Source organism: Cystoisospora suis, assembly GCF_002600585.1.
Source record: "Cystoisospora suis strain Wien I chromosome Unknown contig_507, whole genome shotgun sequence".
NCBI classification, from domain to species: domain Eukaryota; phylum Apicomplexa; class Conoidasida; order Eucoccidiorida; family Sarcocystidae; genus Cystoisospora; species Cystoisospora suis.
This window is the reverse complement of record NW_027153308.1, coordinates 1,087-13,541: the sequence shown is the minus strand read 5'-3', so window position 1 is coordinate 13,541 and position 12,455 is coordinate 1,087. Positions and strand designations below refer to the sequence as shown.

The window sequence follows — 12,455 nt, the reverse complement described above, 5'->3', positions numbered from 1 at the left end:
CCATTCCGCGGTTTTACTGACAAACCACTGTCGAGACTAGTATGGCTCTATCGGCCGCCGCAGCGCGTCCGACTGCATCGTTGCGCAATGCTGCTGATGCCCGAAGTTCTTCGCCACGAAAGAGCACACAAGCACTTCCGCGGGGAAAGTGACACACACGGACAGACACGAACTGATAAAAAAGAAAGGCTGAGAGGCTGGCCAGAGTGAAAACTTGCAGCAAAGAACCCCCCGAACCACCTCCGTGCTTAGGCTTTGGCATTGTCGCAGATTATGGTCTCCTCCTTCGGATACCACCTTCGTTCCGACAGCAGTCCTTCCATGCGGAACCGAGAGTCCGGCGACTTCCCGGTGTCTTAGTTCGTTACGGAATGGTAAGTTTACGAAATGCTGAGGGCCCGCTACACAAGCCAGCTTCCGCCTGCACAGCAGTTGACCAACTCTGCGAGCTCGTAACTGTATCGAGAACTGTGCAGGTGATCTGGTAGCCCTCTAACTACACTAGGTCGCTTCCTGGCAGCGCCTCGGGTTTTCCTCCTCCTATACATAAAAGGTGCCACTGGGGCGCGCTGCTTCAGTAGTACCTGCAGTCGCCGTACATGGTCGCTAGAAGTCGCTCGACATTCAGCAAACCGAAGCCATACAAACTATTTCTCGCACCTCCCAAATAGCGCTCTTTAAAAAGAAGAGACCTCAACGCAGTTAACCGAAAAAGTTGGCTTTTTCCGGCGGAGCGACCCAGCTGAACTCATGCGACAGGCTGCTATCACCGCCCTGTTACAGACACGGATGAAGTCGGAGACAATGAGGCGTCACGGGCACAACTAGAGAAGACAGTCTCAGTGACCCACTTCGACAAAGTGATTGAAACAGCCTCGAGAGGTAACTGCCCCTCAGTCCCGGCACCTGCACTTTCCCTCCACGCAAGTTTAGCCGTGGGGCCTGCATGCCTACGCACAGACCCGTCGTTGCTTCCGCCACCGCCGACTTTTCTGCCGGTCGGCCCACGTGGTTCCTGTTGACGCTCGACAACGACACCTGGATTCTTAGGGTGCCACTCGCCATCTTTGCCATGCCCAACTACGGTTGGCATGATAATGCACTTCGCATCTGTCACCTTTGGCTGTCCGTTACGCGGTTTCCGCTCTTCCTTGGCGTGAGCGAGAACGAAGACCTAGAGGGAACGCCATGCTATTTTCAGCCTGCCGGCGGACCGAACAAGAAATCCTGGCCCCGGACTGCACAAGGATCTCTCCCGCACCGCGTTGAGTTTTCTTCATTGAATTCTTCTCAAGATCCCTTCGGTCTGAAAAGAACAAGGTCTCTACACGTAACAATCGCCTCCTTGTCCCTCCTGTCCCCCGAGCCGTTAGGCTGTTCATCATGACAACGGTAAGAAACAACTTGCTTTAAGAGTTCACTAATAAGACGCGACGGGTCCCGAAGCAGCACTCATGACTGGACTACCGGGGCCTCCTCGAATCTTTCTCAGGTAGCACCACCTTTCTTCTCTTGCGCTGCGCGACTACTCCATGAATACGCGAATACAGCGGCCGTTCAGGTCACCGCCATCAAAACGTGCTGCGGGAAATCACAAAACGACACGACCACACGGGAAGAAGACGATGACAGGATGAGGGACCCTACCACGCCCACTGTCCAACAGAGGCACGAAAAAAATCATGCTTAGCTGCCCCGCCTAGGTGTATGCGTTACAGGACAGAGTCGCTCTACCCTGGAGAAGAATATTTTGGAAGACCGCAGCACAAACGAGGACACTGCGCCAACAAGACCGGCTGCACAATAGAGCAATACTGCCTCATGAGACACATACGGAGACACTGACAGCTTCAAACGTAACAATGTGGTGAAATCTGTAAAAGCGCGAGACGGCACCTCCGCAGTCTAAAGGTGGTGGCGAGAAAAGTGTATGCCCGGCCAGCACCGACGGATGACTGTCCTAGTCAGTCGCACTCCTGTCTGCCACGATCCGTTATAGCATCGGGGCCCGCGACCTGCGGCGCCTTTTCACAAGCATGTATGCACCACAGTCAACTCTCCCCGAAGCACCACGCCAGCCATGGTTGAAAATCTCTCTAGGGTTGACAGAACTTGAGTATACAACTGCATTTTCAGCCTTGCACAGACTCACGGAAACAACTGACAGCAGCAAGGGCAACCACACCTCTCTACCCCGTCCCGAGAGACGGTTCGCTAAAGAAGTCCGCTCACCACCGATAAAAATGAGCCACAGCACTAATCCACAGTAAACAAACCTCCCCGCTCTTCCGTCCTGGTGACGGTCCAGCTCAGGTTTGCAGACACGTTCACTGCTTCTGACCCCCATACGGCTATGTTCCACACTATCAACGCGGAACTAGGAAAGGGTGCTTCTACTGTTCTACACGACTCAACCTCGAGGTAATTTTGTCCTCTCATTTTGGAGCTTTCATGCAACTCGAGAAAGGGAGAGTCTAAACCAATCAAAAAGAATACACGGCATCTGCTGACGGATACGTAGCCCCGGAATCGCTGAACCGGGATGCCGTCTGGAGAAACAACCACTGGAACCACTGACACGGACACTTGGCTGTCGAACTGGGAACCTGCCGGAGGGCCTCGTGTCGCGAATGAAGAGGCCATAAAAAGCAACTGGCATACTGAATCCACGGACTGAAAACCAGCACCGGTGCAAGATGAGCGGCTTGGTCCACAAGCCGTGCCGCATGTATCTCTCCGCCACCGAGCTGGCTTTCTTCTGTTTCGGTAGACAGCGACAACACTGGCTATCTAGCACTGCGTTGCCAGTGTAGTCATCTGCTCGGCCGGCCTCCACCGTGCGAGGCAAGGCCTCTTTCGCTCGGGAATATCAGCGAGCCCACTGTAACTCTTCTCATTTCCCGGGAGACTGCAAGGCACTACGTTCACCGGCAGAGAGGGCAAGGCAAACGCTCCTCGCTGTGAGCCCTGAGACTCGGGAGAACGGCCTCGCTGTTCTTCGAAACAGAATACGCAGCCCTCGAGGTGCACAAACCTTCCCTTTCGATCAGGACACCCCTGCCGCGACCCAGGGATACTCCCAGAATACAAAGCGACACCACGGACACGGACTTCTGCCCTGTGAACATGTCGAAAAGACGCCGAAGCGCCACACCGAGAGCGTCCAGTGTGTGTTTGTGTGCACAGACGGACACTACTTTCCACCTAGGACTGAGCTGCTCCCCTGCGTCTGACCGAGACTACACGTGGAACCTGAGAACCCGCGCACTGCCGAAGGCAGTAGCCCGAGATAGACGACACATGCGGAAAAGCCAAGCACACTTTTGCGGGAGAAAAGAAGGAATCTGGACAGAAACGTCAACACAGGCGCACATAAACGTGACAACGGCATACACGATATCCTTTGAAGCCCGGGAGTCCCCCGGCGACACATGCTTCAAATTGCGGCTTACAAACGGCATCTTTGGCAGCTTGTCGGGTTGCGAAGGTAAAACAGACGCGCCCTGAGCGTTCTCCCTGGTAGTAGACAAAACAATGTGAAGTCAGAGTAAGAGGTATCAAAAGAGAACATCAGTCTCGCAGGCAACCATACCAGTGAGACCACTCATATTTAGTCGAGGGGTGAAGGCCCGAGCAACCACAGCGTTCTGGAATCAGAATCCATGTCCATGTAGCTATTACAAAACATCAAACACAGGACGGGATACGCGAGACTCTCCTACAAAACCCCAAACGGACCCACAGCAGTTACCACCTGCAGAATCCGGACAACCCGCGGACCACGTCAATACTCCGAACGCGCGAGGCAGTCTAAGAGATGCTCGAACCTCGCAGCCGGGGCCATGTCCTTCGATAGAAGGGATGGACACTACCGATAGATAGAGCCTCCTCGTAAACCCTCGGTTGCGAGGTTATACAGCACAGATCAGACGGCCTCACCCACGCTGAGAAGCTCAAGACGGCACTGACTTGCGAAGTGGGACAAGACAAATAGCACCGCCAACCGCTAATCGTGTGAAACCCACACAAGTTTTTGCCGTTAGATCATATCGGTGAGTGACAAATCTCCTGTGCAACCGCCCTCCCCCGTGTCAGTTTGAGATTCTACTACGACAACTGACACTCGCTGTCGTTCCTCCCCGTTGTCTTCGCCCCCGAGCATAAACGCTACGCGCAAACGTGCCATGACATCATAGCCTGGACAACCGTAGGTAGACACGGTAAATTTCACACACATGAATGGTCGAGCACTACACGGCGCTACGTCTGCGAGCTGTAGAAGTATCCTGTCTTTTATTCCGCCTTTGAATCCCGAGCAGGTGGAGCTCAACCTTCGCTGCCGACTTGTAAAGCGGCCTAACAGCGCCACGACCGCCCGAGGACCCCCGCTTACCATTCACCACACAGCAAGCCGCGTATATTTCTCGGAGAAACTAAGTGCCACAGAAGAGAAACAACTAAGGAAAAGGTCACTGGTCTACGGTACCAAATGTATATCGTAAAAGCGAGAATCGTGACAAACGGAAGTCAAAGACGCTGCAAAGGAATCACCTCAACAGATCACATCCCTCACCAGAATTCTCCAAGCTGCGAGAACAAGCCAGATGGAGCTTCTCACACCTCGCCACACGGAACACGGGCCCTCGCTACTTTTGAGGTGGTCATGCGAGCACCTCCTTCCTCAAGCACAAAAGTCACGTGTTTCCTCCGCGGTCACACACAGGTTTTACTTAGTCGAAGTCCTGAATTCTCAATGTCTGTGTATCTATCTAGTGACGCAGCATCTGGGCTGTAGATAAAAGACTGCATGAGACCCGCTAACCACAGCTCTGTCATCTACGCGTCTCCAAGACTTCTGTTAAGATACCAATCCTGTAACAAGCTCGCCTTCTCTGTCAGTCTCCCGTCCTAGCCCCCTAGCTGAGTCACGTTTGCGAGATGCATGGACTCTCCTTTCACATGGCTAAAAAAACGTCGCCCGAGGCCCAAGTAAGTTTCGGAGAGCGAGGCATCCATGCACAAACAGGACAGATACCTATTGCAAACTGCATTTCCACCTGGACGTTTTTCGAATCTACACGAAACCTTGGAAGCGAGGTCGAAAAAGAAGTGCACACCAACAAAGGACAGGTCGGTCCACTTCTTCCCCAGATCCAGTCGTGGACGCACCGAAGAGCTGAGCATGATGTCTGTGCGGAGCAACGGGCCGACGGTGCTAAAGGCGTGGTGAAGGTCGGCCGCTGAAAGGTTTACTGGCACCTGGGGGAATCAAACAAGAGAGACAACATTCCCTGATGCGCAACCAGCGACAGCACATTTCTCCACGGAAACAGTAGGGATTGCTATCACTGCGGAGAACATCTATCATCGCACGACGAATATGGCACCTCAGCGGACTGAACATATAGACCGAGTAAACAGCACCACGAGTCTAGAGTCGCATCCCAGCCTTGTTTTCTATACAGGAGAGAAGAGTGGAAGACAAATATCAGACCCCAATAAAAAACCACCTGTGAAGCCACCGGTGTGGCCTCCACCGCAACGAACGGAGGTGCCTGAGTTAACCGGGAAGCACGTACATTAGTCACTATTACCGTGAACCCCTTCTCCTCCCTCGATCCACTGCCTGCGTTCGCTCTTAAGGTAGCAGCGGAAGCAGCAGTCCCTTTTCCTGTCGAACTCGTGTAAGTCTCCTCCCCTCCCTGACATATCCGGCCCCTCGCATATCCCGCCGTCGAGGCCTGCGGCATTCGTCCAGCTTCATGGTGAGACGCGGAGGAGCCACTACTTCCTGAAGAAAAATCCTCGCTCCTTCCACCCCTTGCGTAGCTTCCGGCTTGCTGAGAACCGCCTCCATAACCCTCGTTTCCTCCTCTCCAGTCTTCGTTGTTATCTACATCACCTCCCAACCCGGGTGTGTCGTAGTACCCGTAATAGTCACCCCGCCCCCTTGTCCCCCAGCTGGACTGGACCGCCCCGCCTTGCTGACTTCCTTCTTGGATGTCACCTGTTATCCGCTGTGAGGTCCCTTGCTCGCCCGGCAGATCAACTGATTCATACCATACGCGATCTGCTCCAACCGCTTCACCTTCGGAATTCTGTCGCGTACCCCACCTACCCTCCTCCGCACCCCACACAGCAGGTTGCTGAGAGATGACCACACCGTCGTCCTGCTGGGCCCAGGCGCGTGACTGTGTGACCGCTTGGTGGCCTTCTCTAGTTACCACGTCACTGTCTTGTTTCACTCGAAAGGCATAGCCATAGTGCGCGGGTGGCGCCGAAGACTCAACGGACTGACGATACAAGTTCTCGAGACACCGAGGTGCACTTTGTGGCTGTAGATGCTGCGGACCCATGTGTGTGGCTCCACTGTGCAGGGTTTTCTGGGGTGTAGCCAAACTTAAGCTGTCACGTCTTTGATGACATTGGACGCCGCCGTGCGGAGGACCCCTCTGCGATGGCGGCGAAGCCTGTGCAAGACCCACATCTTCACTGCCGTAGTGATTTCGAGACTGACCGAGGGACTGATGAGGCGGGGACGGCCCTGTACCGCCTCCACTATCCCGCCACCGGTGCTCCATACCCCCAGAATGCGTCTGAGTTCGTGAGTCTGCATTTTCCTGCGAAGACCACAGTCCGTCATTGTTGTGCGAGCCCTGCGCAGCGCCGCCCCTCATGCCATGGTCCTCTGCAGCAATTATTCCAGAACCCCCCGCTGGCCACGATGTCTCGCCTATTGCCCGAGTACCTCCTCCCCCAGGTGACGAACGAGCGTCAGGTCCTGCAACAGGGGGCCTGCCTCTGAGCGCCCGCTGCATCTTTTCGTTCGGGGCACCCCCCGGGGGGACCATATGTCTCTGTGGGGCAACCGCGGCACCCCAGCCCCAGTCCCCGCAGGCTCCGGATGGGGTGGCCGACATATCCCCTGGCCTCCTCCGTGATGTTATAGGGGCTGAAGCGATGTGTTTTCTGTCGCGAATGTCACCGGACCCCCCGAGATCCGGCCGCCCTGAATGATGCTCGAAGCCCCGATGGGGAACCTGCCAGTTCTCCGCTGCGACTGGATGGGCGACGTCTGCTGTGCCAGCCCGGCCGAACGCACCCGGATCTGCTCTGTTTCCCACGTGGTCACGAATGTCCGTAAAAGGCCCGCGTCCACTTTCAGAGACATTTTCTCTCTCCCTCTTCCGAGACACTTCTGGAACGCCTTCTTTGGAGCCGCCCATCTCGCCCCCACCAGCCGTACGCAGCAGCCCAGACGGGCGCCCTGACGGATCTGGTCTCCCTATGCCAGGTATGTTATTAGTACCGGGTGCCAACCCCTCAAAAGTGAAAGGCTGCTGGAGGCCCCGTTCCGTCACAATCCCGCTTGCGGACAGAATAACGGGGCGTCGTGACGGCACTCTGGTGTTTCCGTCTTGGTATGAAGTTCCGCCTCCTTGGTCTCCTTCCTTGGTAAACCCGTACATGTGGGTACTGCCTGCTGCCGTTGAGACCTGCCGGCATGCAGTGTCCTCGTGCTCAGAACTAAATTCAGCAGCTACAGCTCCGCCAGGAGGAAGAGGAAGCACCCGGTGATGCCTCTGACGCTTTCCGGGGCCTTCAAGGATCCGAGGCATCGGTATTCCCTTTCCCTCCTTGCCACTAAGAGTTCCACTCAGCCCCCCGAGTGTGTTTGGGTCCCCCATAGTCCGTGCCTCTCCCGGCGCCTGAGGGAAACTGGGTACCTCCCGACCCGCTAAAGCGCTCCCGCCTGCAAGGGGCCCAACTCCAGACAAACTCGAGTAGTCCGTTCTTCTGGTTGCTGCCCCCGCAGCATCCATCACCTGCCGTGGGGCTGGCGGTGGGAACGGGGACACAAAGGAGTGATCTGTCCGGACTGTAGGAGGGTTGAGCACAACAGGCCCCCTGACCCCCCCTCGGCTCGCTTCTGCCCCCACTAAGGCCGTCCCCGATCCAGATGGGGGGCGCATCGGCTGCGGGGGAAACGTCACGACCGGGGGCACGGAGACACTTGGTCCCCGATTCCCGGCAGGGGGCGGAGGCGGTGGGGTAGGAACCGCCGTGACTGGCGGACTGGTAGTGCTCGTCGGGGGGGGCTTCAAGCTTCGAATGATGACAGGACGGGGAGGAGGGGTCTCACTGGTCAGAATGACAGGTCTCCTGGAGAAACTCTGAGTAACAAGGGGTGAGCGAGAAGCCCCGCACGAGGAGCCGAGTACAGCAGGCGCACTTGACGCCATAGGTGGCGGAGGAGGGGGATGCTGCGCGTGAGGTGTAGGGCCCTGTCCACTGCGTGCCAAGTGGGGCGACGCAGGAAGAGACACGTGCTGAGGCGGTGCTACGTGAGGCGGGCTCGGAGGTGGAGACGGCTGCTGCGGCGGAGGCAAGATCTGGGGAGGTGGGATCGCTGCAGTCGGGCCTGGGAGGGGAGGAGGAGGAGGAGGGCGGTGGGGCTGAAGAGAGACACAAGCACATCGAATGACAAATTGCTGAAGAGACGAATGTTTTGCTCCCCAAAGGGCGACATACACTGCTGATGGCCGCCGTGGTACAAAGCTGGAGCGAGGGCATAAACCGACCTGCAACCTGCTGTCTCTGTCCGAAGTGATACAGCGGCCTCTTAACGAAACAGCGAAACTGACAGGAAATACCACGACACCACACCCGAGCTCATTAAACCGCCGACATGCGGCGTACTAAACAGTGTGGAGCACAGTCAGACACGTGCCCGTGAGAGAAAAAAAGAGCAACTCACACGTCGAAGACAATCACTGACGTCTCAACAAGAAGCTGCCATATACGGGTGCCTGTCCTCCTGAAATCACAAAGTGTATGCATCGTACCGGCTTGGGGTGGATCACTAAAGGCATTGGCGGTAAAGGCGCGGTCCCTCCTCCTGTGCACGGAGGAGGCGGAGGAGCTGAACGCACGCAGCGAGGGAGCAAAAACATGACTTCGGCATCAGCGTGGTACTGCGAAGTAGACAACGAATCAACAACACAGATGAGACACACGTTCAGCACCAAGAAAACAAAAAGCCTCCACCCCCTTAGACCCTCCAGAACACCCGGACTCCGGGACAAACACACGCCCGCCAGGGCCTCGAACAGACCTGGGAATACAGATACGACTATCCGTGCTCCCCGTGGAAACCACTGGCAAAGTCTTCTCCCCTGATCTGATGTCAGCACCCCGCGCTAGCCGACGTTCCACCCAACAAAAACCTAGCAGTGGTGGACTACAAGAGAAGTCCCGAATGAATGTCCCAACTACGCAGGCTGATGTCTATGTCTGGGGGTGACCGAGAGCGTAACGATCTGGCGTTGAAATGACCTCACACTGCACAGCTCGAAATACGTTACTGCAAAGTATGTTCTTACGACGGATGACAACCGGCCCGATGGGCCGTGGAATCGTCGCGACGCCCGGCATAGGACCGGAAGCAAAAGGAAATTTCTTTTTGTTGAACTTCTTTTTCTTTCTTCTACCCAAAACCTCGTCACCTCTCTTCTCCGATTCGCTGCCTTTGGTTTCATCATGAACCCCTTCGCCTTTCTGACGTGAGTCTCCTTCTTCCTGGTCTTCTTCACTATCCCCTTCGGCCAAACTGTTCTCTTCCCGCCCTTGCTTAACGATTCCTTTGCCTTCCTCTGTACCCCCCTTGCCTCCGCTTTCTCGCGCCGGGCCCTCGTCTACTCCCCGGGCTCCCTGCGTCACCTGTACGACTGGTGGTCCACCATCCTCATGCAGAAGCTCGTAAGTACCACCTTCGTCTCCTTTTTCCCCGCCTACCTGTTGCTCCTTCAGCGGGAGGCGCTCCTTTTCAGGGCCGCTCCTCCAACTGTTTTCATGTGGACTAGCTACATGCTCACTGGCATTCAAGTGCCGGTCTGCTATACAGTTGGCAACCGGCTCAGGTGCGTCTCCTTGCTCTCCCACCCGAGACAGACGCTGCTCTTCGCTGCCAAAATTTTCAACAATGGCAGTCTGTCGTTCTTCGTTTTGTAAAGCACCGTTGGCTTCTTCGTAATCTCCTGAGACACTGACGGCCTGGGCTCCCTGTCCGCAAATTTCCTCGTCCTCATCCTCATCATACACTACGGCTTCCTCCTCCTTCCTAGCCGGAAGTGACGCAGAAGCAACCACCTCTTCTTCCTCAAAAAACTGCTCCTTCCCACTCTGGTCCCCCGTCCCACCGTTGCCTCGTTCTTCCGCAGCCGCCGAACTCTCACCCGAACTACACAAACTGACAGAAATATCAGCCATAGCTTCTCCGCCCAGCCTCCTTCCCTCTTCTCACACCTCGTCGAAAATTTACTCTGAGCGGAAGGCGGAAAAACAGGAATTTGAAAAATATCAGACGTAAAACAGGACTGGACGACGGCTGGCCTGAACACTGCGCACGTGACTACCTGAACCACTTGGTAACTGGGGGAGGTACTTCGCCCTCATGCGGACTAGGGGAGATTCCTCGCCCTGACGCGGCTGCTGCCGTCCCCCACCGTCGACGATGTTGGGAAGAGTTGGCGGACTTGGGGTTCTCCGGACTGCTGGCAGGGGCCTCCCTCTGCAGCAAGCACAAATATGCCGCGAGTGTCCGTTTTCAGGTCAAGACTATCAACAGGGGCCTGCGACGACCACCGCATTATACTATGGAGCCCGGAAAAAAGACGGAAGTCTGAGCAATCTCGCCAGCACAAACCCCGCGGCGGTCACCGAGGACCGTCTGCGATAAAATGCTACGCAATCCGCCTCAGGCTAGAGTCCCGCAGCATGGGCGTCGGCTGCTCGTCCTCTAGAAATAGGGTGAAAAGGGAATGACGCCGAAACATCTGCCACGCCACGGCGTCCGCATTCACGCCGTAGTGCACATGCACAACCGGTGCTCGGAAACAACGGCGGATTGTCGGGGCGGAGTGGCCCCGAAACAGGAGTAACCGGACAAGGGCTTTCAACAGCAAAAAGAAATAGGAGACCACCGCACGGAAACCCTTCACTGAAACAGAAAAAAAGAGAAGCGAACGTGTAAAGATGCCCGGATCCACACTCGACAGCACATGCGAGATGCAAGTCAAAGCGGGACCCCAAGATCGGGCGAGTTACGGCAGAACAACTTAGCGTCTTGTGCACTTCTCCCATCAACCGCGGAAGTGTGTCAAAAAGAACGAAGAGGAAAATAACAATGGAAAGAAAGGCAGCTGACACCGGCGGGTCTCCCACAACCACCAGCAGCCCGGCTGCAGACGGACAAGGCCACTCAGGCGCAAGGAAACACCATGAAAACAGGTTACCAAGAGAAGGCCGAGATCGGAAGCGTCTGTGTGGTAATGCCTCTGCCTACCTGCTCCTGCTGTCGGGCGGACACCGGGAGCACAAGAAGTAAGTTAAGGTAACACCAACCCTTGTAGACGGACAGCGGAGTCTGTGGTGCTTCGCGACTTGCCAGCCGGTGGGCTGCGTGACCACACGGTGAGCGACTTGGCAGCTTCGTCGAACTTGTACGTGTGTCTCAGTACCACACCACGCTATTGATGCGCACGGGCGCGCCAGTACCGTGAAAGTAGGAAGTGTTTCCGGGCTGAGCGTTTCACTGTCCTATCAAGCCACGTCTCATGCAACAAACTGCGTAGCTATACACGGGAGACGAGCGATTTGCGCGTTTCCACAGCTTCGACTCCCCGGCAGAGTGCTGCCCAAAGAAAATTGATAGGGACACATCTGGTCAAGCACTTCTTGCAAGCATAACAGACCACGCCGCCGTAGAGGTACGACGTTTTCTCCGTTGTACGCGTTGGTCCAAGTCTTGCTGGTCTGGCTGTCCTGGCTTCGTGTCGGAGCCCTTCTCAACCGGCGGCTGCCGTGTAGTGTACCGCAATGCGCCTCCGTGCAGTCGACCTGTACGCTGTGTCGTGCTGCGTATGATCCTTGCAGGGCTCCAGTGTGGTAATGGGCAGTGGGCCCTCGAGTGTACTACACTCTGCGAACCGATAGGCGAACCACCCCGACAAGCGCCCCTCGGGTGGAGAATCGACGGATCAGAACTATGTTTGCCAGGTATCTAATACTAAATGTGACACCTGGTAGCACCACACGGTTCAGTGTTCGATTTGCCCGTGGTCACCGACAACCGTCGAGGAAAAAAAGCTGACCGGCAGCAGGCTCCATGCAACGGTAATTAAAGCGAATATTTGCACCACGTCCTACCGCTGCTGCTCAAGCAACGGCTGAGGCGGCTGCGACCGGTCGTATACAGAAGCGGCCCCGAACTTGCTGTAGTGATCTGTCATTACCGAGCGACCACCCTTGTTGCGTCGGGAAACGGATTGAGACAAACTCAGTTTTCACTCGGTCAGAGGTCGCTCTCGATTGTTCGATCACACGCTCAAGCAGAACTCTATTCCTGCAAAAGGTAGGCGTGGGCTCCTCCAAGCCCAGCACGATCGGCAACAACC

The 12,455-nt window shown here is 55.9% G+C and overlaps 1 protein-coding gene across 1 annotated transcript; it reads right to left on the bottom strand.

Annotated features, from left to right (window-relative positions):
- Positions 1-1,486: 1,486 nt before the first annotated feature.
- On the bottom strand, positions 1,487-11,383 carry CSUI_001292 (rna recognition motif-containing protein). Its single transcript, XM_068061498.1, has 6 exons — positions 9,384-11,383; positions 8,847-8,923; positions 5,580-8,456; positions 5,170-5,259; positions 3,453-3,516; positions 1,487-1,581 (listed from the first exon to the last, which is right to left on the bottom strand). The coding sequence occupies exons 1-6, from the start codon at positions 10,267-10,269 to the stop codon at positions 1,526-1,528; spliced, it is 4,050 nt and encodes a 1,349-aa protein (XP_067926521.1). The 5' UTR covers positions 10,270-11,383; the 3' UTR covers positions 1,487-1,525.
- Between the last annotated feature and the right edge of the window lie 1,072 nt (positions 11,384-12,455).